Below are 25,043 nucleotides of genomic sequence, written 5' to 3' on the forward strand. Positions count from 1 at the left end.
ATTGCGCCCTCCGATAAATAAACTCCTTGTCACTGAGGATGCTGTGTGGTTGTAGTTGACTGAGGCGAGTGGAAGTTAGTTGTGGACATTATTTACACCCAGACACTCAGAACCAACCACATATTTGTAAATAACAATAAAGGGCCGGTTTCCTCCTTTTTAAGTTTCGGCATCCGCATCTGAGGAGAGTTTGGTGAGGGAGTAGTTTTGGTAGAGGCAGATGATGATGGTGATGATGATGTTAATGACGATGACGACATAGAAGATAATGATAGTTACCTAGATAAAAGGTCGTGTTGTGATAGTTAATCACTTTTACGATGCAGTCCTCTTTTTCCCTGGCAAGTTTTCTGATCTGCTCTTTGGCATCCATGAGGTTGACCACCTGGAACCAGAGAGGTCCTGGATGTTAGGACAATGAATGTTGTGCTTATGTTACTTGGCAAGCTATTTTCGTTTTAGTCTTGGCAGCTGGGAAATCATTTAAATATTCATTAATAACACAGCTTGGGGCCGCTTAGCACCTGCAATGGGACAGCATCAGATGTTCACATTCCACACTATCAACCCCTACACAACATATGGCTTTCCTCCAATGTTGACCCCATGACCTCTCTTGCATCAACACTAGAGGGGAAAATATGAAATATGTCAAGGAGTTTGTAGCCTGGATATATTTACCACAGAAAATATTTATAGTACAATATATCAGGACCTTTTACAATCAAAATAAAAATTAAATAATACATTTTAAAATGGAAACAGATTATTTTAGCCAAACTGCTCTTCATTTATGGTGTACACCAACACGACTTGTACAGGGTTGGGAATTAGTAAAAAATATTCAGAAACATATCAAGTTGCACAAAGAAGCACAAACAAAACATGCAACAGAAAATTAAATAAAGAAAGGAAGGAGCAAACAAACAGTGAGGAAGAGAGAAGACTTGAAAAATGACTGCTCTCGCCAGTTCCTGACAGATAAGTCTGATTACTCCACAGACAGATGACTTATCTTCCTGAACATGCAATCAGCTAAACATGGGCTCACATCTCTGCCCACAAAACACATAAAACAAACTTTCTGTGGACACACACGAAGATGTTACAAAATGTATCCCTCCAATAAAATAATCTGTGAAGCGAGTCGCTATCCGATGTCTAGACAAATTCATCTAGCAAGTGGAGTCTTGTTTTCCACAGCTTTTCCAATACCTCACCTTCGCTATTTTCTAAACTGGTAATAATAAGTAAATTGAGTGGGCAAGCAGCCAAAGTCACCGCCGAAAAGTGAATGAGTATCAGGAATTCTGTCTTCAAAGTTGTCACTTTGGGTAAAAGGAAAATAAATTCTGGAGCATATTTATAGAGCTTAGCCAAAACAACAACAACCACCAAAAACAAGCTAACAACCACCGCCCAAAATAATCAGGTCTAAAAAGTAAATACTGCCAAGCAGAAAAATCTATTAAATAAAGTGGCTACATGTGTGTGTGTGTGTTAGTCTGTTTGTTAGTACGATGTGACAAGAATGTGGTCAGAGTATTTGTTTCGACTACGGCGCGGTCATAGATTGTGGTCAGCATCCATTGCCTTGTTTTTGTTTATTATCTTTACTCTTGTACTCCAAATGAAAAATGAAGCTAATAAATAGTTGTAGTTTGAAATCGTACTGATGCATGTGCGTGTGTGTGGAAAAAGAAGGGAAGGAGAGATATAAAGATGGAGGAACGGAGCGAGAGAATAGGAAACAGCGAGCAAGTAATATGGCGGCTTTTTTTCACAAAATCAGTGGCAGAAAAAAAGACTCTGGGATAGGTCGAACACCCCGTTTATTTATCTGATAAACAACAGAAATCATTGCCATTCATATCGCTATAAAGTGCCTAAAAAGAATGGAATGTGAAGGGCGGAAAGAAAAACAGACTGAAATGACGGGTTAGTCACGGTGATGACTAGTTTAACAGCTTGCTGCTGGGCAAATGTTCCATTATGCTCAGTTCATGCCAGACAGACCTTCAAACCACTCTCTAGACCCATCAAGATGAAAAGTATTATTTACGAACATAAAAGCAAGCCCTGGGCTGGTGTGATTGTGAGGTCTCGAACCTGACTCCCCGGCTTCAAAGGCGTCGACTTCGGTAAGTCTGGTGTGACTAGTCGACTTGCCACTTGAGACCGGGGACTCGTTTTCACTACCAGCCAACGGAATTATTTTCAAGTTGAAAAAAGTATTTGACTAAAGTTCTAACAACACAAACCATCTGTTAAGCCTGATCGGTCTACAGAAGAATTCGGTCTCGTTCTGACAATTCGGGAACTAGTTGTTGGACTTCATCCATTGGATCGTCCAGACCAGATCCTTCGACTTCCCTCTTGTCCTTGCCATGTCTGAGACAGAGAGGCCTCTGGGTAGGACACAATTATTCAGCAAACACAGGGATCCAAGTGACCAATGGCTGTGTTCACAGATTGTAGAGTCTCGTTGGCATAGCAACAGACTCTGGTCAAACATGGAACAAGGTTCCAGGCTGATGAAAGCAATCTGATTTTAAGCTTATCTTTATCGTCAACATGATTAAGATGACAATAGGCAATGCTGCAGAAAAAGAAAACTTTATTTAAAGTTTCTTTTCAAATGTGTGTTAGTGTGTTCTCGCTGTCTGCATTGAATTGTCTGAAGAAAACAGGTGAACATTTTAGATATACTGAACGGGCAATACACATGCCAATACTCTACATGAACTGAATAGTAAACATCAGCATGAACATAATAAGTCTTTTCCAAAACAGTAACCCGTAAACATAAACAAAGATGTACTAAGTCGCAGTCGATTAAATTACTCTCATGCCACAAGTAATAAAATCTATTTGCAGGAAATTATTCACAAAAGGATGACAAAGATAAAAGTGCAGACACGCTGACACTCAGACAGACTGCCCGACAGGCGAATTTAACAGCGGGTACGCGCATGCGCAGACACCTATAAAGGCCAAGGGAGGCTAGCAGCAAACACCTCTCTATTACAGGAGGAGAGAATCGCTAAAGCCGCCATTAAAGTCCTCCTCGTTTTATTGGCTTATACTAAGGCGCGTGGTTAGGGCCACAAAACTCTCGCCTATCAGATGGGACTCCCTTCGTTAGCCCTGTATGCCAGGCCCCGGCTGAGAGTTGATTTACGATGTTTGGTGGAATCATCCAGAAACGTTCCTGGACGTCTTCTTCACAGCAACTCGCCCGGGTTCGGACCCAATGTAAGCCACAGAAATATCAAGGGAGGACGATACGCAAACAAACTCAAAGCAATCAGAAGGGATTGATTTAATAAAAAAAATAAGTCCTGCACATCTCGTTGGCGCTGCACACTCAATGAATGCCACACACATTTTAAATTGTCTATGATTCCTGCTTTGCTTGAATATCCACACACGGTCTTGTAGAATGTCTTATCAGGGATCTTCAGGACACAAACTTGCATTTCTTCGTTTACTTGGTACAGCAGCACTTTGCCAATATGTTTCCTGAATAAACGAGGATTTAGAAACAGAACGGGTCAGTCGTTTTGTGGATGTCTGCTGGTAAAGTCAGTATGTATATATATATGGAGTAAACTACTAGTCATGTGCAGATTTTTACAGGTAAAGCTAACAGATATTTAATACTTCCTCAAACCTGGGTAAATATTCCTCTTCCGTTATCGAGTTGCACACCTAAGAAGATCCCAGTCCTTTGGATCCAGTGAACAGGGTTAGAAAAGCAAGTTGCAAGGTGAGCACAGGTGGGGTTAAAACACAGGCGTTCCAACTCGGAGAAATGACGGTTCGATACCCGCGTGATGCACTGAACTTTCTTTGGTCGACTCAGTTGTCGGAAATAGGTAACTGGTTTTATAGAGGGTTGAGAAAGATGTATGAGTATGACAGCAAGAAGGAGATGATGAGTACCACCCTCTCAAATAACTGGCTCTGTTATCTCTAACATCTTACTCCCAAATAACTGTAAAAACTATTTTTATCCTTTATCCTGAAAAGTACAGGAATCCCCTTCACCTAAAAAGCGTGCAACAGAGACAGCCAAAATTTACTCAGATTTTGAAAAAGTGGATAACATAAACAATGGAGACTCCTGATGATTTGTGTGCGCGTCCTGTTAGTGCAGCAGCTGAGGTGAGCGACTGCTGGGAGGCTTCCAGCTGAGGAAGGGTTGATGGAGGACTAAAATGTGACCAGTTAGACAGCACACTGCTGCCTTCAGCCGTCGTTTGTGCCAGATGGTAGGGGAAATAAAAGAACCATAGAAATGCACCCCTGCACAGGTTATTAGAGAAGCAAGACGGAAAGAAGAAAAGAAGAACAACTAAAAAGAAAATAATGTTTCAAGGAACGTAATTACAACGAATGATTACTTTGGGCGAGGAGAAAGCGTGAGAGTCTGTTAGGCACGATGGACTCACTCACTCACTCACTCACTCACTCACTCACTCACTCACTCACTCACTCACTCACTCACTCACTCACTCACTCACTCACTCACTCACTCACTCACTCACTCACTCACTCACTCACTCACTCACTCACTCACTCACTCACTCTTACTTCCAGGTTCACTTAAGCGACAAAGGTGGCGCTGCAGGAATGCGCAGGAATAGTGTAGGAGGAATTTCTGTGACAGAAGTCCTCCCCATCGAACAAAGCAGTCCGTTTCTAAAGACAGACAAACACATTTACAAACTAAAACTGTTGATTGCGTTTCTCTCCTCCAAAGATTTCGTTTTTCTTTCACATTGATGTCATTCCATTTAATCTCGAGGAGTGCTAATACCGCTGATTAGTTTATCCGCCCACCCGACCGTTCACAGGCCGAGAACAAAAATTGGACAAAGTCTTCTGTAGCCATACCAGCAAGATGGAGGCAGACAGGGAAAGCAGGGTTTAATGTGATGTTGAAATAATTACCGTTACATCTGATGGAAGTCAACGAGTGCACGGCCATCACACAATGTCTCATTAGCACCGTCTCTCTTCAAATCGTTTTCTTTTCTAACGGAAGCGGCAACTGCTTTTAAACAAACGTTAGCCTGGTGCCGGGGAGGTCTTTAACAGGATTAACACCTACTGTTCCCTAGAGATGATAACACTCAATCTGCATCCTGCCTTTGTGCTGAGCTTGCAATCTGTGGGTGTGCTTTGTTCCCTGATGGCGGTTTGAATGAAAAATTACAGCCGTCGACGAGGAAGATGGCTCCCTCTATCACCACTAGGGAAATAAAACATTTGCTAAACATTGGCTAAACATTTGCTGGACATTGGCCAAACATTGGCAACAACAAGGAATTGTCTGAATTTGCACCGTGCGACTTCTTTCTTTAAATTGTTTAAATTCAAATATAATTTTAACATAATTTCTTTACATTACATGTTTGAAAGGTGTAACATGGAAATATGCGTAAAATATGTTTATTCTCATTTTTATAAACATCAAAGCTCAATGAGGATGTAGTGCGACATCAACCCATTATTCAATCCATCACAAGATGGAAGGGACAGAAGATGAAAGCATGGAGACTGATCGTTGTCTACGACGGATGTGACTCACTGACAAAAACATTTTATTCATGAAGACGTTGGCGGAGGAATTACAAAGATGTCAACGGCAATGACACTGAAGAGAATCCACAGCCGACAAGGGACGGAGAGTTATCCCGCTTGAGCTCATCCTGTTGCCTAGCGTCATCTCGGACTTAGCGAGTTGTCTCATCCAATTTCCGCTTCTTCCTTCTCTGGGTGGACCGTTGTCAGGTGAAATCATAGAAAGACTTTTCTGAGGTCTACTTTATTGCGCCTGTGCTTTGTCTCTAGTAACACGTCCTGACTTCATCTTACCTTTCATCTCTATTGTTATCTTCATCTGCTTCACAAGGTTTTTTCCCCGTCAAGATACAATCCTTTTCTTGCTTTTGATTTTAAAACAATAATTTTTTTATTTATTAAAAAATTTAAAAGTTGTACATGATAGTATCATGTCCAACTTTTAAATTAATTAATTTAAATTAATTAAAAAAAACTGATTTATCCACCTGTAGATCAAGCTCTATGCCATCTTCTCTCTTCAAAATTTAGGGAAAGCACAATTTATTCCACAACCCACGATCATTTAATTATGGTGCCAGCGGAAATATTTTTCTAAATCAGATATGAAGTTTATCTCTGTAGTCCTAGGGAATTTTTAAGTGAATTATGTCTAATATAAATAATTAGAGGGATTAATATTTACGAGGAAAGTAAATAAATTAAGAACAACCACCGTTTTCACAGACGTTGTGTAAATATCAAAGCCAAATTAAGATAATTGTGCGGACAGTAAGCGTCTGGAAGCAGGGAGGGGGATGCCATTCCTCTGACAGGTGTATGTAGCCATCAGACTCCGAGACTGTGCGATAGTTTCAGGTGAGCAGCGTGTGTGCTGTCATCAGATTATCGCCGACATCGTCTCGGTCTCACCGACGTGAACGAGTCTTTCCGAGATTTACACATCCCAGTGTTAGGCCGAGAACGAGACTTGAGAGAGAGAAGGAGAGATAAAGAAGTGCTGGAGTCTAAAAGGAGAAAATAGAAGCATCTGCTATCAGACCTGAAAACAGCTTTGTCCTGCAGTAACTATAGCAACCAATGAAGGATAGCAGCTAGGATACTCACGTGACGTTTCTTGCATGAGAAACAGAAGATTTGATTCTGGAAATTTCACGATGTCAGCTGTGACAGTTTAAAAGTAGGGAGCCCTGTCCATTTTTCAAAGCGGAATATGATATTTCTCATCATCTGAGTATAACGATCAGAACCGTTCCTGTAAGGCATGGGTGGGTTTGTAAATGGAAATGGTTTGAATACTCTGCTGCAATCAATTTTCAATTCAGAAGCAGACGATGAACATCACAAGCAATCTGTGCTGAAGGCGTTTTCCTTTTTCTGAATACCGCAGCTGATTTTTCTGTTGAAATTCGCGACAAGCCTCAATATAAGAAGAAACTACAGATTACACTTTAAACAGCACTTTAAATGCAATTTGTTGCACAAAGACAGGGGCTGCTTTGACATAAAAATATTAAATGAAAGCGAAATAAGTAGAGGACATAAAGAAAAATAAACTAAATAAGTACAAAAAGGCAAGTCCATAAAAGAACTCTCTCTGGTTTTTGCCTATGATGTCCATTCGTCGAAGAATTCTTTATAGTTTTAAGCAAAGAACACCAGCCTAGGGCTCTAGGACAATATTTAGCAGGTCCTTCAATCAAGAACTAAGCTTCTGATTTAGAGAGGAATGCAATGAGCGTGAATTTTTTCCACTTAATTTGGTTTAAAAATAAATAAAAGAAAGTATCAACTGCAAAAATATAAGAACTGGGATTTTTTGGTAATTGCTTGGCAGAGCAGGTGAGCAAAAACTAGCGATAGCTTTATATTCTATTACACGAAAGACATATTACAAATAATTTCTATACTACTTTCTCATTAAAACATGTCAAGGTAATTAGAGTTAATAAAAATTACTAGAGTTACTATACACCGTGAATTTTAGGGCACTATACGGAAAGGATAAAAAGAGACAAAAGTATAGGCAAGTAAAGAAATAAAATTGAAAGAAGATTGAAAACGATGATGGTGATGAACGATGATAATTGCAGTGTGTCAAGGACCAACTGATCGTCAGATAAGAAACTCAAGTATATGGTAGGCTGCTTGACTGAAGTACCGAACTGAATATTTTCAGTTTTAATGAGATGAATAGTTCCAGCAACAGCTGGCAGGTAGTGGAGTCTGGCACACGCTAGACGCCGATAAACCTTGTCTTTTATTGAGATGATGGATCAGGCAACTAGCAGACAAAACGATGTGAGCATGAGAATACAGACAGAAGGTAGAAGAGGGGAAAAAGCAAAGGAAGGCAAGAATGAAAGAAATAAAGGACTGGGGAAGAAAATCAGAAAGAAAAAAGAAAGAAATGAATAGAATGAAGGATATAAAAAAGTGAGAGAAAGAACAACAATCGTTAGTGGAAGTTGTGTTATATCAAACACAGTGGTTCTGACAGCTGTGTAAAGTTTCCAGTAAATGAATCGGATTTTAAACTTTTGTAGTTGTAATGTGTGGAAATGTATTTTCTGGCAAAGTGGATTCATTAATCTCTAACTTTTCTTTGGAGTTTTTGCATTCGTAGCTCGGTGAAGAATGCACTAGAGAGAGCGAAACACAATATGCAAATATTCACAGTCCACAAACAACATGATAAAATGTTCAGTCTATGAAAGTACTTCAGAAAAACTCAGCCCTTCCATTCACATCACACATTTCTGGATTACTTACTTACGTAACCTGCTCCACACTTACTCCGACCAAAGTGTGTTACATGAATACCCGTGGAGCCCATTTATTTCAGGGTACCTTCAGCTTGCTGGCTCTGGCTTCGTCCTGACGCCGTCACCTTGGTAACGACTATTACGCCGAGACGGTCACCCCGGGACTCCAGATAATACGAGTGGTAACTACCCTTGGTGTAAACTAATTGTGTGAAGCCATGCATGGCTACGGTTCTCTGTGGAGCGTCTTTCTCCAGATCTGATTATTTCGCCGGAAGTGACATCAGAAATCGGTCGAGGATTGGAGAGCTGTACCGAAGATGCAGGAAATGAGATTTAGTATTACAGTCTGCTCGTGCATGAGGGAACCCGAGTTTGCTCAGCTCGCTGTGACCCAGAAATGTGTGATGTGAATGGAAGATGTGTTTATACTGTAAAATACTTCAATGTGTAATGAACAGGAGACAAAACAGACAAACTGACACACTGCCTAATTTCAGTTGTATATACTTGTGACTGATGCCTAATTATTTTGAAACAAATGCAGAAGCAGGTGCATATTTGTTCATACCTCTTTACAGTTTTATATACACATCGATGTAAAGCGAGATACGTATGTACAAATTATTGATATATGTGTATCGGCACTGTTGTATACCCTTCTTCCCTAGATGTATGAAATATCTTTTCTCTAGGAAAACATTTACTGATGCAGAAAATATTTGTTGACATCTACAACTGCGGAGGTAGTTCTGCTCATTCCCTGTCACCCTTCAGACTTCTCACCCCCGGCGTGAGAGGTTATCGGAGCGTGGGCCATGATTTACACGTGTACTTAGAATGAGATACGAGGTACTAAGATGGAACTGCTGACTTCTCGTGTCTTGCCCATAGTTTTATACTCCTAGCGCAGACGACCGAAATGTCAAAGGACACCGAGTCGCACAAATGTTTGCAGTTGAGTCGTCAGTGAAAGGGAGACGACCCTCACAGTCTCTTTATACCTCTACACATAGAAGGATGTGTGCATATATAAATATTCTCAGGTGAGACATCGAGGGAGAGTGAGAAGGAGAGAGACTATTACTTCCCGAGTGACGTACACCATGAGGTGCGTGCAAGTCACGAGGGTGTCGCGTCACGCCGGAAGAAAACGTTTATGAAGTCAAGAAGTTCAAGGTTCAGGCGATGAAGGTGGATGATGGCCTCTGGGATAAATACAGTGCATTGCGTCATTTAACATTGACGTCATCACACCTTTGACGTCAGTCTCGCTAACAAATGGCTTGTCTGGGAGAAATGGCGTGAAGGATGAGGCTCTGTTTGGGATGTAAGACCCAGCAAATAAAGCAGAAGGTCTGAATAATCTGTATTAACTCAACCGCGAATGAAAGGAAGAAAAAGCAAGAGAGAGAGAGAGAGATAAGGAGAGAAAGAGAAAAATAGGAACATTTCAAGCATGTTTGTGCTGAGAAGGGAGGAAAAGAAAGAAGTGCTGACAGAATCTGTTATTGAATGTGTTTCAATGTTGTTTTTATCAGGGAAATATCAACAGCACGAAAGCCGTTGATAAGAAAGTATGTCAGACATTAATATTAACAAATCCACTTCACAAAGTGGAACAAATTCAGTCTGTGATCTTTCTCTTTTCTCCATTTGTCTTTATTTGTTCTTTGGTTTCGACGTTCCTGTTGTGTAAGAGGTCATCTTGACATTCTCATTTCATTAAAAGACAGATGACCTATAACCTCATGGTAAAACCGTCACCCACTCACCCATCGCCATGTATGCAACTGCCGAAACCCTCACCTTCTCCATCATCCGGATAGCCAATGAGTAACCATTTAGTCGTCCATCTCCGACAGAAATACAGAGCAGGAAGAGCCTTGGAATCAACAGAATCAACAAACGAATCTCTAGCGTGCATCCATTCCTTTCCATTCCTGCTGCAGTCAGATTAAAAAATATAAAAAAAATAAAATCCGTCGCAACAGGGCATCCTCTTCCATCACTCCCACGCAGCCCCAGCCTCCCTGCAAATGTCGATTCCAAAAGTCTGGAGTCCGCTCAGGACCAAAGGCCGAGGCGCCGGCCAAGATGCAATTCTCCAGTAAAGAAATCCATAACTCAGTGAGTGAGTTCTCTAAGTATTCCCTCCACGTGCTAATTGGCTTCATTAGCTTCTTCACCAGCAGTCAGAGGGAGATTTTAGTTGCAACCCAATGCCAGTGTCATTGTGTCATAAACCAAGCAGTCTTGCTGATTAGCATGGAACACGATTTGTTTAAGTTACACTAGTCTGGGTTCTACTCGAGCTGTGTGAGCAAAACGATCTTCAAGTAGAAGGGTGATTAGAGATTAAACTGAAATTAACTTCGACTGATCCTGCAATCCTTTCAGATGAAAGGCAATGAGATGGAGGGGAAAATAAGTGTGATGACACTTTGGTTTGGCTCTTTTCTTTCTTTTTTACTTTCTTCCGTCTTCAATTCTGTCGTAGCAACAGAAGTGTAAAAAATAATGTGAATCGGAGATTCATAACCCCAGCTTCGGGAATCAAAGAAATATTACCTTCTTTTATTCTCTCTTTCCTTCATTCGTTCTTTCCCACAAACATGGCTTGAGTGGCAGAGCACCCAGTAGAGGATTATTGAACCTATATACTCGAGGAAACGAGAATTACATCATAACACAATAACATCACTATCTTCATCAAAGTTTCCTGACTCGTCTCTATGTTCCAAACTCTGTCACTAGCTGTTGCCATGACGATGCAAGGACCACGTCTTCACTTAACGGTTCAGACTTGATACCTTCCTGTCATATTGGTGTGAATAGGATTCAATCCTCCATTTAAGAATTTTCCACTTCCTAATTCACACCAATTAATAATATTTAGAGAGAAGGCGTTCGTGTGGTTTTCTATGAGTACCAACAATGTTTCTTGTAAATTCCTTCATACATATTTTATTTCTAAAGATTTTTTTTCAGAATAATCGCTCAGACGACTCGCAAATATCATACATAGCTTCATTTATTTTTATTTTGTGTGTGTGGGCACGTGTGAGTTTAACAACTATTTCAGCCGTAAATGCTATTATAATTGCTTTTTCAGGCATGAACATATTCCACAAGACATTATGAGAAGAAGCGATTAATCATGTTTGAAACCTTTTTGTGAAACTTGTTTGATGCTTGCATCGGAATTCTTCAGGCGAGTAATTACTCTGTAATGAGAAGCTTTGCTTTCACGTGAGAAAAAAGAAAAGATTAAAGGGGAAAACCCGGCGATATAATGACACAATAAACAGTGTTGGGGGGTTGGACCTGGAGAAAGAGCAAACTAGAGTCGGAGGATGTCGGGATCGCCAACACAGGGGCTTACAACCCGTCAACGCACATCAGAATTCACAGGCGGCAGACATGAGGGAGGGATGGAGAAATGGAGGAAACTGTCTAGATGAGTCTAATTTGCTGCTGCTTTGATGCTAAACGAGGAAATTTGGCCACATCAGCGATAAGACAAGTCGGTGTGATACTCCCCGAGGTTAGTTTTTGTTTTCTTTGACGCCGACATTTTGTCTGATGACAGATGTTTGGCGAAGTGTGTTGGTGTTATAAGAGAAAGTCAAAGAAAAGTTGTTTTCGGCGAACAAAAATCCCGCTAAAATATTGCAGAAATTAGTGTTGTTAGCCTTCAAAGTCCGAATTTCCAGTGAAGTAGACATTACATACGCTGCCTCGCCCACGGGACACAAAACACGATGTTGAAAATGTTGAGAAATAAACGAAGATAATAACTTTGTACACAGATGTTGATGTTGTCGTTTGAAAGTTGTTACAAAAAATTATTATTTTAAAAGTTTCAATGTGTCGAATAATTCAGAGCGTGGTGAATAATAGCTTGAGCCTGCTCAGTGGTCGCTCAACACACTAAATAGTCGCTCATCATGAAATGTGATTGCTCAGCACGCTAACAATCGCTCAGCACGCCAAAAATCACACTTAATGGATGCTTTGCACGCTAACTGGTCGCTCAGCACACTAAAAGGTCTCTCACAGCACTTATAAATAATCCACAACACGCTAAATGTCGCTTAGCACACGGAGGTGTTGCCGCAGTTCTTTGATACCAGCTGCTGCCAGCCTCTGGCCGCTTATTTAGGGGAACCGAGAGGAGGAACACCTGCTGGAGCAATATTTTCTTCTCTCCCTCCCTACTCGCTATTGGTATCAAAGGCGCTAGTCTTCTCCTCCTCGTCCCTGTCATCGCTGTCCTCTCAATCACATCTCTCTCCTTCTTCCGTCAATCGTTCTTCTGTTATTGTCTGTCTGCATTCAACTCTTTATCTCAGGTCTGTCTGTCCGCCCATGTTTCGGTCTGTCTCTTGTTTACTGATTTTCTCGGACATTTATCTCTGTCCTCTCAGGTACATGCGTGTATTGCCACATCAGGATGGCGATACATAGATGTGAATGTGACAGACATATTCAACATATATTCAACACAAAAAATCTACATAGACAAATATTTACAGACAGAGACAAATATACAAAAGTTCTTTCCATATAAACATTTGATGCTTCCTGTAGGTTTATCTGTCCATTACAAACTTTTTTTATTTGATGGTTGCGAGAAAAATTAATTCAAACACTGAGACCACAGAAGAATGCGTCTTCTTGTACAGTGCCAGGTGTGGGATGCATTTTGGTGAGGATACCCGATCATCGCTAATCTCCACGAGGTAACGTGCAGCGCACGTGCTGTTCTCTAAACTCACGTCAGGGATCTCTTCACATTTTTAGTTTTCTTTTTGCTTTTTTTGGGGTTAAAATGCACCTTGCCGGTTAGTTTGCTATTAAGGCTAAGGCCCCTGTCTTGAAGATTTCTCTACACTTTCCCTCTTCCCCATCCCCCGCTCTCACTCTCCAGTCTGGCCATCGTTTGTTCACCTTGCAGGTATATTTTTTAAAGATGTAAAGTTGGGTGGAGTTCTCAAGGTGATGTAAAAATAGGGTTGCTTTAATTACCTACACTGTTCCTGGCCCAGAAGGATGGCTCATATCTAGTTCAACACCCAAAGCTCTGTGTAATCGGGTAGACAAAGATTTTAGAGTATATGAATTTAAACAAGCTCCATTTTTATCAGACGACTGTTACAAGCAAACTGTCAGTCTTCTACTCCATCTACCAGCCTGGCGTCCTCACCATCACCCTCACCAACCACGCCTCCAATCGTCAGTCTACACAGTATGGTGGCCATGATGGGAGTCATTGTTAGTGGTTCATCGTGTCTAGAAAAAGGCAAGAAGACCCATAACGACCCCTTTCTTCCACTTTTGACACTTTCAGGAGAATCAGCTGGTCAAATCAGCTGTTTGATGTGCCCAGTGGGAGGATGTGGTGAGATGTTGCCAGCCACCTGTCCCCCTGTCTACCCCACAGTCAACAGCACCAACCTCCAGGGTTACAGACCTTATAACGAGTGGCAAATTACTGGCACAGACTGAGGACCGACTGTTCTCTAAATCGAAGGTTAGACGAGAGGAGGATACATCAGACGAGAAGAGCAGTGATGGAGGTTCTTTAAACTAATGGCGACTTGAGCTCTACTTTCTCCTCCCTGTCCCCTGCTCTCTCCCTCATCGCCCTCCCGCAAACGAGGCTGTCTGACTTTATCATCTATAAATGTGAAGATATGAAAGGTCACAGAGATACACTCTTGCCTTATCTATATGTCTTCTTGATGCTGGCAAGTAGGTTTTCTTCCAAGTACTATCCCCACGAGATTATAAACAAGTGCCAACCGCAGCTTGGAGAATTCAAAGAATGCTAACAAACTGCTTCTACATTCCAGCAACAACAGCATGATAACAGCAAACTGTTGAATTCTAGTTAGTTTCCTTTAAAAGGGATTTGCGTGCCGCTACAATAATAAAGACTGAAGGAAAGAGGACGAAAGAAAACCAAGCGAAGTCAGAAATAATACAAGAAAGAAAAAATAACAGCTGACATGTCAGATGTGTTTTGTTTAACATGTCAAAGCTGAGCTTTAATGCGACATAACAGCTTGTTAGATAGAACAGAATCATGACAATCTTTTTTTTTTCTTTCAGTCTTCAAGGGAGGACATTGCCGGGCCCATGACTGTCATGGACTGAGCGTACAAAAAAAAAAATATATACACATTCATCTTTCGCTCACACGCACACAGTCACGGACAGAGGGGAGAATGTTGGAGGAGAAACAGATGATATTCTGTCTCCATGTATTCCTCTCATCACCTGTAGTTTGTTTTCACAGCAAATGGCTTCAGTAATCTCCTCTGGCCTTTAATATTAAACACCACCATCATGCCTGATTCTGCGAGCTGGTATTTGCCGATGTCTTTGCCGCTGACACTCCGTCCATCAAGATAGAGTTTCATGGACACCGGGGCTGTTGATGTAACGCACACCCTTCCCATCAGCCCCTCTCGCCACGTGCACGCATCTTACGTCACAGCACCCAGCAGGCTCCCGGTGAGTCAGCAGGTGACCCTCAGCCACAGCAACCCGAGATGTCGGTGTCCCCAAGGCCAGAGCCGGGTACCTGCTCCATCAACGTGTTCTGGTCAGCTCGAGGAACGTCAAGTCACGCGCGCTGACGCCGGGTCACGCCAGGCAGTTCCGCGGTGTGATGGCGATGACGACGATAATCAATGATCAAACAATCACGGAGGTCTCAGATGAAAAGAGCAGTTAGCCTTGGAAAGGTTGAAAGCAAGGGACATTGCTCCTAGTCTCATTGTATAGTCCAGCAGAAACCACAATAGAACATTTGTCGATCTTTATTTTTGCCCTCGATGGTAAGTGTTCCTCTACCTACCTCCGAGGTTTGTATGTCATCACGGCGTCTTGTATGGTCGTGGCTACCTATACTCATTGGTCTTGGTCATCTCACACTATTGGAACTGAAACCCCTTTCTACACCACGATAACTCAAATCACAAACTTGTATTAATGGACTGCTTTCAGACGATTATTTTTTTTCAGTTAACTACTAGAACGAGGCTGATGTGCACAAAGCTTCCGGCTTGGTAACATTCTTGGTTTAATCTCGATGAGACTAACAGACTAAGCGTTGGTCTCGGCAGACAGACATCAGTCCACATATTCACGTTCGTGCGACGATGAAGGCGATAAGGAAACAGCCATATCATGACAAATCTCATTTTGTTAATATGAAATACTGCTCGAGCAGCAGTTTGATAATGGCTGGTCCCAAGGAAGCTCACATATTCCATTAGACAGAGAGTTAGTTTATAGGAACATCTACCTTGTGCTTACAGTTATCAGGTAAAATTATTACGATGAAGCAGTTTCATTAGGTGGAGAAAAATGGAGCCGTATCCTGTTATCTCATCACCTGCAGGGCAGAGTTAGGAGAAGGGTGACAAGGCCAGATGGATGTGATACCCTTTGCCTTGCACCTAAACATAACAATTTAGCCCCTTCACCGTTATCTGCCTCAATGTTTAGATAGACTTGCGTCTCCTTACACTTTAAAATGTTGCTTCGATGGCAGTTTCCTACATTCCACATAATGATTGTATAACACTTCCACCAGTAAGTACACGAGAATAAGTAGAAACAAAAGTTCCTGAACCATCTAGAGCAGGGGTCTCAAACACGCGGCCCGCGGGCCGAATGCGGCCCGCGAAACATTTTTGTGCGGCCCTCGGCCACGTCCGCGGTGTATATGTATGTTGTGCTCCCGCAGTGAAAATTACCCCCGTTATTAGTGACAGAGACAACGTCAACTTATTTTAATAAACTAAATTGCCTGTGCATGTAATAAACTACACTAAATGTACTTAATAATTATAAAAACTTTATTTTAGCATTTAACTGCAGTGACAGTAGTGTTCGTAAAATTTAATGAAAAAACATTTTCTTTTCGTGGTGCGGCCCGCTGACTGGCTGTTACTTTCCACTGCGGCCCACATGCTTATATGAGTTTGAGACCCCTGATCTAGAGCCATGGCAGTGGACACGTGTCTTAAGAAACTCCATCCCCACTTGTAGGACGATGGATAATATGCCAAGTGTGGCCGTGAAGCCGATTTTCCAGAAAAGACCGCAAGCCAGAGGACTGATGGAGGAAAGTGATAGGACCTCCAGACAATGGAGGATCGTTTTCCGCTTTTGGGTTTCAATATCTACCAGACCATAGCATGAAATACTCGGAATAGTGTGAAATTAAACTGGGTAAAACTAAGCAGCTATAGCTCGTGAAGACATTCCAAACATGCCAGGAAAATGTAAAATAAACTAAAAAGTATATACTCTACTCACGAACCCACAACACCGTGTTCTCAGGTGACTGCTGACAGCCGCTTACTTCCACCTTAGTAAGGACAATCCAAATTCATGACAAATGGAGTAAAACAATACAAATACAAAAAAATATGTTTTCAAGAAATTGTTGAGTGTCCCGGCAGTAAAATTAAACCATTCATTACCGAGAACATCATCTCAGGCTATAAACCATGTCTACATCCAGAGATATGTACACTATGGTAGAATATGATCTCTACTCAGTTATCACCACGGAAACCCCAGAAGAAAGTCTCCAAGCTGTGACCACAGCAATCATAGACACTTTCCGGTCCCTAACCCTGTGAGTGCCAGCACGTGGTCACGCCTCATTGCCTTCCACCATGTTGGGAAAACGGTTTGGCGTGTTGCACGTGCAGGCTGCCGAGTGTGAACACCTCTCCTGTGTGCAACAAACACACAAAGCTTCCAGCGCACTGTTCCGATAAATCTGCTTGCAAGTCGACTCTGGCACTCCGTTAGTTTCCACACACTTCTCTGCCTGCTGATTTCTTACAAAAACAATTGTTTTAGGCCTCCTGATAAAGTGCATCGTTGTCAGGAAAGATAGACAGACAGATAAAATAAAAGCACTGCACGTAAAACTTAACGCAAGTTGCTTTTGCCGATGTCGATGGCAAACTTCTCTGTTTCTTGTGATACCTGATGTTTGGATAATTGGTTGTGATATTTCGCTGATTATTTTATAGTGCAAAGCACATTCAAATCTTTCAAAGTGAAAAAAAAAGTCAAACACTATCAAGCACAAACAAAACATAAATTATATGATTCACGAAGCTTTTAATGTTCCCTGTCTTAGGAGAGCTGACTGGTGGATTTGAATTATTTATATTCTTTGGTGAATTCGATGACGGATGACGGCGTCCATCTTATCTATCTATTTACAGTTTATTTTACCTTTTAAGGAGTCAAGTATCTATTTCACAGCTGTACGACGAGGAAAGATATTCCGAGACTCGAACCACCGGCCTCATACCTTCGAGAGGTAGTGGCTTTATCCAAGCCTGCAATGGTGTCAGGGTACATCGGGAAGTATTAAAGAAGGTGGACTATACTTCAGGGTGGCTTTACACAAGTCTTTTGGGAAGCTATCCTTCACACTCAACCTTAGATAAACACCGCGCGTGAAGGCTGTCAAGCAGTAAGACACTGAGATAATTAGATAATTGCTTCAGAAGAAACATGTGAGTCTTCTCTGTTTCTCAGACTAAAGTGGAGGCAAGTAGAGGACAAGGCCATCTGACACTCACCTTAACAGGTATATCTTCAAAGAGTACAAACATCAACATTGCCGAGTAGTGTTACTGAAGAAGTTGGAGGAAGTGGAAGAGAAAAACTCGGAGACAGATGAGACCGAGGGCTGTTGACATATTGATGAGGGGCATAGCATCTGATACACTATCCTCAGCACCACCGTTAATTGGTAAAGAGGACACTAGGATCTGTTTGTTCGCCATCTGCACGATGAGTAGAAGTCTCTCTTCACACTAATATACCCTAGGGAATCAATGTGAAGTCCAATCAAGGATCGAGAGAAGAGGTTCAGGGAGAGCGGGTAGTTGGTAACTGTGTCAGCAAGATAAGCTACAAGTGTTTAGAGCAGGGTGGTTGGATGTTAAAGTGTTTACCAAGACCAAAGTGTTCAGAGAAATCCGCCTACCATCTACATGAGTGATAAGGATATCATCGCACATCGTAGATAAAAGTGCAGAGATCTTGCTACACGATGAAGTGTTGAAGAAGTTTTGTTTTCAGAATGTGTTACAGCAGTGGTCTCATCTCTTGTTTTCACGACTGTACTGTCATCAACTGTAGTCAACTGTAATCAAATGTAATTACTGTAATCACTGTAACCCACGACTCTGTGTTAATGACATTTACTGAGAACTGGACGCCCGGCCATTCACGAAAAACAAAAATTAACAGAATAAACATACAAATAAATAAATACATGACTCGTTTGGTTGTTGTTTAAGGGACACTGGTGCTGGACCACAAGGCTACATGTACTTGAAGATTTGCGCAGACAACAGGAGCTTGTAAACCCACTAAACTCGCAACACCCTGGGGAGAAACTGCGTTTGACAGCCAACCTGTTGCAGCACCTTCGCCCGTCCCTTGAGGGTTAAGAGAGAAAGACAGAAAGAAGGAGAGGGAAAAATATATTTATCGGAAAAAGTGACACATTATCGAATATAAAAATTAAAAAAATATATATTTTCAAATAAATCATCGGCTAAACTATCTTGAGGTTTGGAGAAAGATACGTAAACACATTAATTAACAGGATGAAGGCAAACACGAGACAAAGTAGAGAGTAGCAAAGCTACAGTGGGAGGAAGGAAGGACAGAGGGAGAGGAGAAGGTAGAAGGTAGAAGGGATGCGGTATGAACAGGTGAGAAAGCAGGTGAGGCTACATTTGGCAGATCGTTTCCAGACACTGTCAGGCGAGTGGAACACAAGCGACAAAACAGAGAGGGATGGAATAAGGTCACAGTTGTAGGTCACGTGCCATATGTAGGGCGATACCGTTACCAAAAATACTTTGTTTAATTCTGTTCAACGCTCAAACTATCAGTCATGGAGGAAACACATGTTTAGCATTCGTGCAAGAATAATCATCCTTTTTATGTAAAAGCCTTCTCACCTTTCCGTCCAATTCCAACAGGGGTGAGTCAGAGGAGTGCAAAACGATGTTTTTAACTGTCATCCTCTCAGCAGTTGTGTCTCAGACACTCAGGCACATCAAGTTCAGTCTTGTTTCAAACTGTTTTACAACTGGCCGAGACTAAAACTTGTCGATGATGAAAACGACTAAATTATTATCCTCTCAACTGTTTCCCCACAGCTGTCTGCAAGGTTCTGTGTCACTGTGTCACGGCCTCCAACACGTAGCAAGGACAACAAGACAATAAACAATGACACTTCCAGTGACTCTTGTCACACACTGATTCCAGAAAACTTTCTTTAGAGATGGAGGGTGGTCTCTCCTAGTGTTCACTTCCTTTAGAGATGGAGGGTGGTCTCTCCTACTGTTCACTTGCCAATGTTCAACAATAACATTAGTTACAGGAATGGAATCAGCGTTGAAAGCTTCACTCAAGCTGCTGTAGCCTCAACATCAGAGACCTACGGCCTGTCAGTGAACTGTGAACGAGACCGACTCCACTTTACACCTCGCCAACAGATGTGCAACACGAGCGCCACTGTCGGCGCCACTGTCGTCCACGAACATATGTCATTCCACCATCTTTTTTTTCTGCAAACTGCGAGCAAACAACTCGACTCTACGGGGGAGAGAATTTATCAGGATGAATTTCCAGCCAGCGCTAACTTAGTCTTAGCGTTAGCTTATTGTGGGGCACCGCGCTCACGTGACTGGGGCATCGCTACACGTCACTGGTAGCTCGGAACACGTGACGTGTGTGTGACAAGAATGGTCCATTGTCCTTCACTGTTGGGGGTCAGACTTTGGAATATTTAAATCATTTGGTAACCCTACAAATGTTGGGGAAAAACATACAAAAGAAGGAGTAAAAAAGGTGGGAGAGAGAGTGAAGGGGAAAGACAGAAGAAAGTAAAACTTCAGAAAGTTTCACAAACACAACATCTATGAAAAACATAAATAAATGTTGTACAGAATTAGGAGCAAGTCGCACTTTTGACATTTATTAACAAAGGAAGAAGGAAATTGTGGGTCTGTGTGACCGGCTAAGCTAATGTCAACTTTGCCGACGAAGTTGTGATCCAGAGTATTTTTCTCTCCACAAATACATTTTTCCAGACAGGTTTTAAGGTTTCTCTGTTATTTGCATTGAATCCAGCTGGACACAGTATGGCCAAAGACGCCGACCAGGGCTTCTATTAGACTTTCAATAAACTTGCATTTTGAGTTGGTTGCCTATGGATACACAAAAGGTAATTTGTGGTTGTCTATGTGCACGTGCCTTACTCTCATAATAATATCCCTAAATGTAGGTTTAGTTACTTTTTTTGTATTTCAGGCCGTATCTTCAGGGTATCAGAAGGCTGGTTTACAACTGTTCTACAATACCTCTCTACACATGAGGCATTCTCTTATAAATTATTTAATATCTTTAATGTGTGTCTGTAATTCTTTACAGGTGACCAAAAAAAACAAACATGAAGACACCTCCCATCTTCCCTACAAAGATTGAAGGCGACAGAGACAGAAGGAGGGTAAACCTATTTGTGTAACCCTATTTAGCGAACATGAAAAGAGAATTTCACAGTGGTTGACACAGATATCCTGTGGAGCAAGATGCATGGCGCTCGCCCTCCCCCTCCCTACATTAGCCGGGTGTGTAGCAGGTCCCTCCCTCGCTACCCAAACCTTCTTATCACGGGAGTCATTAGACGGGGCTCACAGACTCCGACATTGTGGTGTCAGCCGCCAGATGGAGCTGGTAGACAGGGTGTAATACGGTGTCAACACATTTTGTCATAATGAAGGGCTGGCCTCCTTTCCCCATCCCTCTCCCACGTCTTTATATCTCCGCTATTTTCTTCTCTTTCTCTTTGCGTGTGTGCATGTGTGTGCATGTGTGTGCGTGTATGTATGAGTGTGTGTGTGTGACAGAGATAGTGTGTAATCAAGTTGTCTGTATCACAAGATCGCAGACAACCTATTTACACGAATTCCCTTGTAATAATAAAGGTAAACTAGTTCAGACCACAAGGTGGCGTGCAGACATCAATGATGACTATCTGTGTATAGTCATACACGTATAGTGCTGATTAACCACTCTTATTCCTTCCTTTTATGCCCGTTGGACAACAATAATGTCAGACTTTATATCACAGAAGCCGCCCTGACAATGTCTGCAAGACGCTGGAAGTCCTCACGAAATCACCCGAGACAGAGATATAAACCTTGAATTAGTACTTGATAAAACAAACTGTAAAAACAAACAAGCCACATGAAATTCTTGCAGCCTTTCTAGAAAGGTCTAATTGGTTAGCCTTGTAATTCCTTGTCTGTCCATTGGTTTCCCCAACTCTCTTTGAACAACCGTTGGTGAGTTTGTAGCAATCAGTACAGGACGCAAAGAATCTCTCATCACAGATAAACAAATAAATAAATCAGCTATTTCCGCCCACCCAGACATAGTACATATTATCGAATCAAGATGTATGAAGCGAATCGAAAGTAAACATCTGTAAGAGTTCATGTCTTTGTTTTCCAAATACACTGTTAAGTGGACTATGAAAAAAGGAAATCAGCTGACACTAACAATTAACAAACAAAAAATAAAACAAACCAAACCAAAACAAAACAAACCAAACCAAAACAAAGCAGAACAAAACAAAACAAAACAAAACAAAACAAAACAAAACAAAACAAAACAAAACAAAACAAAACAAAACAAAACAAAACAAAACAAAAAAGTAAAATCGGAGACAGAAACTGATGAAATCTATGACAATATCAACGACGAAAGAACAAATAAGAGGAAAAAAAGGGAAAAGAGAACAAAAAAAGAATAAGCAGAGAAGGAAGTAGAAGCAAAACAGAAAAAAAGAATAGAATATTCATATATTGCTGCCAAGTGGCTGTTTATGCGTTTCTGTGGTTGTTCGCCTCTAAATCATTGAATCTTATCTTCTTCTGCCATCTATTCTAGGATTGTTTACTTTTCTCCTTTTGCTCTTTTATCTTTCATATTTTTATTGCTGTTGATTGGGAGCTCTCATCGTTATCAGCAGCCGCGAGGTCATCCACAAGCCAAGTCGGCAATAAGAAGAATTTTGTAGCTAAAAAATGTTTAAAAATGGAATATCGCTTTGTGTCGAAGAGAAATGGTTGAAAAGAAATGTGTGCACACGGGAAGAGAATCATACTTCCCCCGGGAGTCCAAATCATTCGTTCTCAAACTCAGGATGAAAGTGGGTTTGACTAAAAACATGCTCAACCCCCCGGTGATCAGAATTCAAAGGTGGGCCTGGTGACTGGGTGATGTCGGGTCTTCAAAGTCTTGCAAACTGTTTCCAGACCTGTATTTTCTGGCTGTGTAATGGTTTCTGGGAGGATGCCAGAGCAGTACTAAACTCTGTGGAGTGGCTAGAAGGAAGCTGTTGGTTGGATTCAATCTCAAGACAAAGTTATTTTCTTTCTTTTAAATCATAGACAGCATGCGATGGCTGATGGTGTCTTTTCTTGAGATAATGACTTGAGTACGAAAATTGAAGAGTACGAACATGAAAAATATTTGTCCAGAAGAACAAAAAACACAGACTGTCCCAAGAAGTAAAAATGATGTGTCAAACAGCATCAACACTTTTGACCTTTAAACTTTCATGAACATGTTGCAGTCCTATTCTCCCAGGATAACCAGAGGACTGAAACCTTACACCCGTTATCGTTCAAGTCACTCAGGTGACAATGAAGTATATTTACTCACTCATCATGTGTACTTGGGCGGACAGATTGAGGACACAGACTGATACATCTGCTGATCACACCGGTGAACCACTCACAGTTCACTGCCCATACCTCTATCAACACTTTTATCTATTACAAACAACAATCTGACTTTTAGTCAAAATACTTCAACAGTGATGTAAACAAATTCCACCGCAAAGCCTTCTGAAGATATTATTATGAAAGGGTTTAAAAAACCAGAAATCTAGAACTTTCTTTGATGACTCAATGTAGAAGAATAGGGGAAGAATAAATTGATGTATAAGAACAAGAAATTACTAAACACATAATCGGTTGATATGAGAGAAGAATGACCGCCTAAGAACACACAGTAAAAGAAAATGTAGGTGACATGCAGCATCTGATGGCGAGGCATTGAAGATGATGCAAGATGTGCATAGGTCAGGCTGTGTATCCGGCCGAGTGTCGTCGAGGGTATCTAGCGTATGAAGAGCGGGTGAAGTCTGCAGCAAACTGCCTTGTGCATCCAGATATTTTCTTACCACATGTTTTGAAAATCTCCTGATGAAGTGCATGGAGATATATCCCAATACAAATCACTGACCGCTTACGTTTGAGAGATATTCCTCGCCGAAGCATCGTCCCATCTCTTCAAATTTACTGATTATAAAGGAGGTATCAAATGCGGGTATCGGACTCCATCGACCTACAGGAAGAGAGAAGCAAAGGTAGTCAGTGCTGGACTGGTAGTGATGATAGTCTTTGCTAGTCTTGAACTGGAAGTGTGTGATGAACAGCGCAACACTTTCGAATGCTCTCCTGTTTTTTGGACATCATCCTCAAAAAAGATTACTTGTGGAGTGGTAAATAGAGATGATTTTGTTATTATAAACATAATTTGGCATGATACTACACGTCACACGCTATGGTTGGTGGATGTACCCCCTGCTATTTAGTCCAAAACCTGTAACTTATCCGTTGGTGTTTGAGAGTAATTTTAGTCAGATTTAGATTATAACACACATTAGGATGTTTACTCCTTCGCAGATTGAGACAATACTAATCACATGAGATAAGTTACATACAATATTGCACAGGCTGGTCCTCACACACATTTTACCGAAACACAAACACATATAGTAGCCAGGTAACCCTACACAAAAATACAAATATATGCAAAATAAAAAAACATATGTCACCGCATTAAGGTACAGGTCATACATTTAAGCCAGAGAGATACAAGAACACACTTCCAACAAATACAATGACAACATTAAATAGTCCATTCATTTCCATCTCACAAAATTGTAAAATGACTTAATGTTCTTATGTAGATAAAAGACTTACCTTTAGTCTGTGCCGCATATAAAATGATCAACGGAATTTAATTTAAAACACACGGTCAAAGTGTTTTTAAATTACGGAGCAGAGCGCAGAGAGTTTCACTCTGATGTAAGCTGTCGAGCACTAGGCCGTGGCGATTCTAGAAGTACAGAGTTAAATACTGAAGTCAGCAGTCATCCCCGGATCCAGCAGCTTGTGAGCAAGGAATGGCAAGTCTGATGCTGTGAGGTCCATCGTTAAAAGTCTAAGGCGAGGAGCAGGTGGAGCGTGGGTTAGCCATAACGCGCTCGCTGCAACCTTCAAGAAAGCTGCCTGACGCGGCGCCTCATCGCGGCGAGGAGCTCGTTGTCGGACTGATGTGAGGGCGGACGGCACGAGGCCACAGACTGCGCATCCAGGCCTGCGACTGCGCCACACAGCTGCACACACACATGCACACACACACGCACACACCAAACACAACACAGATGCACATAGCACCACCTGCACACACAACACAAGACACCGCACTACACGCGCGCACACCGGAGACGCACACAACACACACGGCACACCAGGCCAA

General features: G+C 41.6%; 1 protein-coding gene across 1 annotated transcript in view; it reads right to left on the reverse strand.

Moving 5' to 3' along the window:
• The window catches only part of LOC112565165 (parathyroid hormone/parathyroid hormone-related peptide receptor-like), a 36,339-nt gene extending 16,936 nt beyond the window's left edge, over nucleotides 1–19,403 (reverse strand). Inside the window, exons 1-2 of the mRNA XM_025240491.1 lie at nucleotides 19,382–19,403; nucleotides 280–385 (exon numbers count right to left, since the gene is read on the reverse strand). Coding sequence (XP_025096276.1) covers nucleotides 280–373 — 94 coding nt within the window. The 5' untranslated portion in view covers nucleotides 374–385; nucleotides 19,382–19,403. The remainder of the gene's footprint in view (nucleotides 1–279; nucleotides 386–19,381) is intronic.
• Nucleotides 19,404–25,043: the final 5,640 nt, after the last annotated feature.

The sequence above is a fragment of the Pomacea canaliculata genome, linkage group LG5, assembly GCF_003073045.1.
Source record: "Pomacea canaliculata isolate SZHN2017 linkage group LG5, ASM307304v1, whole genome shotgun sequence".
NCBI lineage: Eukaryota > Metazoa > Mollusca > Gastropoda > Architaenioglossa > Ampullariidae > Pomacea > Pomacea canaliculata.